Raw genomic sequence first — 5,614 nt, forward strand, 5'->3', positions numbered from 1 at the left:
AGCCAACCCCATAGCTATACAACAAAAAAAAACCATTTGTGTCACATAGTTGCGAGGCAAGCAAGATTTAAACTTGAGAATCCACTTCTCAGTAAATTAATGAGCATGTAATATACACAGACCATCGGGATGAAATGAGAAGTACATGATTCTAAACTAAAAATGGAAAAAACTATAGCAACAAGAAAGGTACAATTTAATGATAGTTTAACATCATTAACAAGTTAATCTCCCAGAAATGTGTTAAGAGTTCCGGCCGGAACCCGTCTGGTCGATGGGCCTTATTATGCTCAATTTGCAAATCGCTTCTTTAACTTTCTTCTCACTATAAGGAGATTTGAAGATACCTTTCTCATGTTCGAATAGTTGAGGGATATCACCCGTGAATCCATCATCCAAAAAGAAGAACCAAACTACTTCTTCTTGTAGTAATGAAAATGATCATAAACAAATCATGAAAGATGACAATGAAGATCCAACCATTGTCCACAAGAGTTTGGTGGATTTGTTAGCGAGCCCCATAGCTATACAACGAACAAATTAACCATTTACCATACATAGTTGCGAGAGAAACAAGATTTAAACTTGAGAATCCCCTTCTCAGTAAATGAGTACTGTAATGTACACCGACCATGAGGATGAAATGAGTACATCATGCTAAACTAAAAAGGAAAAAAGAAACTATACCACCAACAGGAAATTAAGGTACAAGTTAAATGACGAATCAACATCATATCCTACAAAATCTTGTCATGTCTGTCACAAACGCAATCAATGGCCTCCAGTGTCAATGCCCTAGTCCCGGCCCAACCCAGTTGGCAAGAGTGTCACCTGAAATGATCGATAATCACACAGATTGCTACAAACCATTGACGTACCTATGTATGTTGGGATCAAAGGGGTCAAGGAAAGTATATGCAAAATAAATTAAGCACCTGAAGTGTATATACACACACATTGCTAGGCAGATGTGAAGGAGGAGGAGTCAGCTTGCTGTGTTCTTCCTACGTACATGCATGCCGTGCCAACAGCATCTCTGATCTGCAGCGCGCGGGTGGGTGGATGGATGGATTGGTCCTCAGTGGTAACCTTTTGCTCCTCTGGATTGGTATAGCTCCATCCTGATCTTGGCCTCCGGTAACAAGTTGTCGATCAACGGGTCCTGCACCATGTAAGCCTGCTTGGACGCCCACTCCAGCACGGTGAGGATCTCTGCCTGCGCGAGGTCCTCGCTGTCCGGGACGTTTTGCGCGATGTAGCACACGAGGAGGAGCGCCGCCACCTGTACCACCTGCTCGCCGAAGTAGACCAGCTGGACCAGGTGCTTGGCGCCGCCGGCGTTGATGATGGCCTTGGAATGGTCCACGTGTAGGTAGTTCTCCGTGCAGGCGAACTTGGTCAGCGCCACGGCGGCCTCCTTGGAGACGTCGGACTCCCGCTCGTCGAGGAGGTTCACCAGCGGGCCTATGATCCGGGTCTCCGTCGCCCGGAAGGTTCTCGACAGGCACCCCAGCGACATTATGCAGGGGATCAGGAGGTCGTCGTACTCCCCTTTCGTGACGACGCGGAGGAGTTGGTCGACGACGGCGCGCGCCGCGGGGGACGTAGGCTTGAACGCCGACCTCCGGAGGTCCGCGTTCTGCTCTGCGACACGGCATATTTCCATGAGAGCCAGGGCGGAGTTGTACTGCACATCGGGGACGCCTTTCTCCAGGAGGATGGAGAAGCAGAGCAGAGCCCTGGACTCCGTGATGTTCTTGCACACGGCCGGGTTGCCCGTAGCGAGCTGGCACAGCGCCCTGGCGGCGTTGGACTTCATGTACGCCTTGGTCTCCTCGTCCTCGTACTCCCTCCCTCGCGTGCTCGTCCCCGACAGGGACACGTTGTGCTGCTTCGTCCCGGCCACGCTGCCGATGCTCGCGGCGGCGCTTGCGGCGGCGGCGCTTGCGGCGGCAGCGCTTGCGGCGGCAGCGCTTGCGGTGGTGGTGCCGCTTGAGCTGGTGCCCCCACCGGCGCTTCCGCCCGCGGTAGGCTTCGCCGCCAAGTTGGCGCCGGCGTGCTCCGCCGCGTCTAAGGCGTCCTGATGCGACGCGTGGTTGCCGCTGCCCTTCCTGTCCATGAGCACGGAGTGGATGGACATCCTGGACGCGACGGCGTATTTGGAGTGCTCCTGCACCGTCTCGAATGCGAGGTGGGAGACGAGCAGGCGGATGACGTTGCTCTGCATGAAGGCGTCCTGGCATTTGGGGTGGTTGGTGGCGAGCTCGGACACGGCCCACGCCACCATGCCCTGCACCTTCATGGGCGCGTCCTTGAGGATCTTGGAGAAGGCGGTGCAGACGCCGGCGAGCACCATGAGCTCGACGCACTCCGGGTCGCGGCCGAGGAGGCCGATGGCGAGCGCGGCGTTCTCCTGGCCCTCGGGGCGGCCCTCCTTGATGAGGCGCAGCAGCGGCGGGACGCCGTCCTCCTCGATGATGAGCCTGCCGTAGCGGTCGTTGTCGCGCGCAAGGGAGACGACGCTGGCCGCGGCGTCGGCGCGGGCTTCGGAGGTGCCCGTGTAGAGCACGGCGATCTGCTCCCAGATGAGGAAGAGGATGGGCTCGTTCTGGGCGATTGGTGGCAAGCCAATGTGGTCGTCGAGGTCATCCCCGGCATTGGCGTAGTTTGACACCCGGAGGATCCAGGAGAGGTCGCCGAGGGAGTTGTCGAGCTGGTTGGATGTCCTCTTGAACGAGCCGGCGGGGATGATGGTGAAGACGCGGTGGACGATGCCGTGGCCGCGGCAGCGGTCGAGCAGCAAGGCGGCCTTGTCGAGCGCCTTGCCGGTGTCGTCGAGAATTCGGCGGGCGGGGCGCTCGTAGAGGTCGGCACGCGCGGCCTGGCGGAGGAGGGAGGCGAGGCGCTCGACCTTGGCCTTGAGCTCCAGGCACTCCTGCCGGTTTGTCTGCGCCTCCTCCGCCCACTTGATCACCTGCTCCGCGACCTGGATCGGCCGCGCCAAGATCGCCTTAAGGTCATCCATCCTGCGCCGCCGCGGCCCCGCCCCTCCTAACCACCCGTCGATCAGCGGAGCAATGTCGAGAGAAATTCTCGATCTCTCTGGGTTCCCGGTTCCGGCCGTCCTCCGGCGGCGGCGGCGGGGAATGGGGAATGTGCTAATTTAGCTTCGTTTTTTTGGGCACGGAAATGGAAGGGAGCGGGAGCGCAGGGGCGCGACATGCGAGGGATGAGGCGTGAGCTCCTCCTGGCCGCCTTGATGGCTGGATGGGAAGGAAGGAGGGAATGGGAGAGGACGCGCGCGACGGCGGTTTCCTTTCTTCCTCTTCCTCTACCCTTTTTGGGCGTTTCATTAGAGGCCGTTAGATATGAACTGAATGACCATTTTCATTCTACGACACACAGCGAGCAAGTTTGAATCTGCGGCATGAATCTAAGAAGTTTCTGCGTTTCACACAGGCCTGATTGCTCTTTCGAGTTAAGGATTGATTGGTCATGGCTGTATATCCGTGGCTAATGGCTGACAAGGATTGTGAATTTGTATGGTACCTGTAGAGGGATCGATGTCTTGATTGGGTGCATATTCTTCCTTTATTTTGAAGATGCATCTTTAATATATTTTTAAAAATTTAAAATTTTCAAACAAAAACTCATGCGTACATTTTACATCGTACTTGTGCACAAAATCTTTCCATAAATCAACTTGCCGTTTGGGCTATGTAAGAAAAAAAAACATGCTAAAAATAATGTTTTTTTTAATATGTTTTCTCTTTTTTACATCCAAAAAAATCGTTTTTCGCGAAACTGTACGAACGCACATAGGTTGTCGAGATGTACATGCTAATTTTTTTGTTGGAATTCTTTTACAATCAGAAATATGTTTTTTTTTTGTGGAGGAGGCATATGCACCCGAGAAACAAATTGAATTTCCGCTACTAGTAGCCAATTAGTGATGTGTGGGTTGATGGGGAAGTTAAACTCTCCTTTAGAAGATGTTTCAATCAAAAGATAACGGGTGTTGGGAAGAATTAGTTTCAATTGTACATGATTTGGTGTTCATTGACGAGGATGATATCTAGGGGAGTTGGGCGTCGTCGCGTGTCAAGTTCTTCGCGTGGCTCCTTGTGCAGTCCAGATTGCACTCGAGGGACCTCCTGCTCCGGAAGACGGTCATCACTAGGGAGGAGGCTGGTTGCCCCTTGTGCCCTTGCATGTTGTAGATGGCCAAGCATATGGTCCTCCAATTTCCACACGTAGTCGGGCTCTGCTTGATGATTGGTGTTGTCGTGCCTACATCATCGGTCTTCACCTCCCGTTCCCTCCGCCGTAGGTCTCATGCGAGTGTAGCTGAAATTTATCCTTCTCTGCTGCTGACATCTGTGAAAATAGTGTAGCGCAATGGTTTTCCGCGAGGTTGTGTTGTCCCTCACCTTCACCTTGAAGCTCTGCTGTGACGATGTGTATCTATGGCAGGCACGTATCCCCATCGAGCACCGTCCATCTGTGGTTGCTCACTCGTGTGCTTGTGTGACGCTGTCACGTCTCCCTTTCTCCGCTCTTATGTCATGTGAGAGCCTCGCCCCCTCCTTGTGTAAACCTGATACTCTTTAGGTAAAAAAAAATGAATGTCGATGCATATTTTCATGAAGATGTTTTTACAAGATCGATTGGAGCTAATCTTCGAGTCTTTCAAGGTTCCTTTGGGGCGACATTACTAGTTACCTCCCACACATGTAGCATCCCCCGTGATGGTGAAATCTTTGGTGAACAGGATGGATGCAACAATGTTGCAGTTGAACTGGACTCAAAGGAAGTTGTCCAAGCATGCAAAAGCCAGCAATCATGGTGGGATAGAAACAGTCTTTATCGATAGTGTACTTTGTCCAAGCATGCATAAGAGAGCAAGCATGCAGAAGAGAGCAATTATGGTGGGATATACAGGGTGCAACACTTCATCGGTGCGAAGCAAGGGAAACGTAGCCATATGCGGAACGAGATTGGGCAAGCACACAACGTTACCCTAGTTCAGCCCCTCCGGAGAGTAAAAGGCTTACATCCCGCTACATTTGTATTGATTGGAGTATTAAAATGGGGGATCTCATGGAGTCGGTGTATGGGAACTGCGAGCTAGGGTTTAGGTGAATAGAGGTTCGGATCGTTCTAGGGTTATACGCCAGGGGTTTATATGACACTAGTAGGAAAAGCTTCATCAGTGGCGCACGAAAATATGATTCTGTGGCGCACGGGCGGTGCGTCACAGAAACTTCGCCACAAAAATAGGGTTTCTGTGGCGCACCGTAGCATGCGCCACATAATTAAGGTGTTCTGTGGCGCATACGATCCAGCTGCGCCACAGAAATAGGTGTGCCACTGAATTCTATTTTGGTGCGCCACAGAACAATGTACATGTATACTCGATTTTGTGCTCCCTAGTGTATTATACAGGTTTTCTACAGGTTTTGTACACAGTATACAGGTATAATATAGACAGATAGACAGATATAATATGGACACATGTAACATAGCAACATTATACATCATCATCACAGTACTTAGAGCCCGATCGAGATACATATATAGTGGCAAGTGTCAAATGTTTTGCATACAACTCTTA

General features: G+C 51.7%; 1 protein-coding gene across 2 annotated transcripts; it reads right to left on the reverse strand.

Annotated features, from left to right (window-relative positions):
• Positions 1-959: 959 nt before the first annotated feature.
• LOC124666109 lies at positions 960-3,025 on the reverse strand. Of its 2 annotated transcripts, XM_047203470.1 has the most exons (2): positions 1,958-3,025; positions 960-1,891 (listed from the first exon to the last, which is right to left on the reverse strand). In XM_047203470.1, exons 1-2 carry the CDS (start codon positions 3,023-3,025, stop codon positions 1,079-1,081), a joined length of 1,881 nt encoding a protein of 626 aa, XP_047059426.1. In that variant the 3' UTR covers positions 960-1,078. The 2 variants fall into 2 exon arrangements, with proteins under 2 accessions (XP_047059426.1, XP_047059420.1); XM_047203464.1 differs by having other exon boundaries at positions 960-3,025.
• Between the last annotated feature and the right edge of the window lie 2,589 nt (positions 3,026-5,614).

Source organism: Lolium rigidum, chromosome 1 (assembly GCF_022539505.1).
Source record: "Lolium rigidum isolate FL_2022 chromosome 1, APGP_CSIRO_Lrig_0.1, whole genome shotgun sequence".
NCBI classification, from domain to species: Eukaryota; Viridiplantae; Streptophyta; class Magnoliopsida; order Poales; family Poaceae; genus Lolium; species Lolium rigidum.

Excerpts from the sequence above, each read along its gene's own strand:
- LOC124666109 (XM_047203464.1), bottom strand. The coding sequence starts at position 3,025 with ATGGATGACCTTAAGGCGATCTTGGCGCGGCCGATCCAGGTCGCGGAG.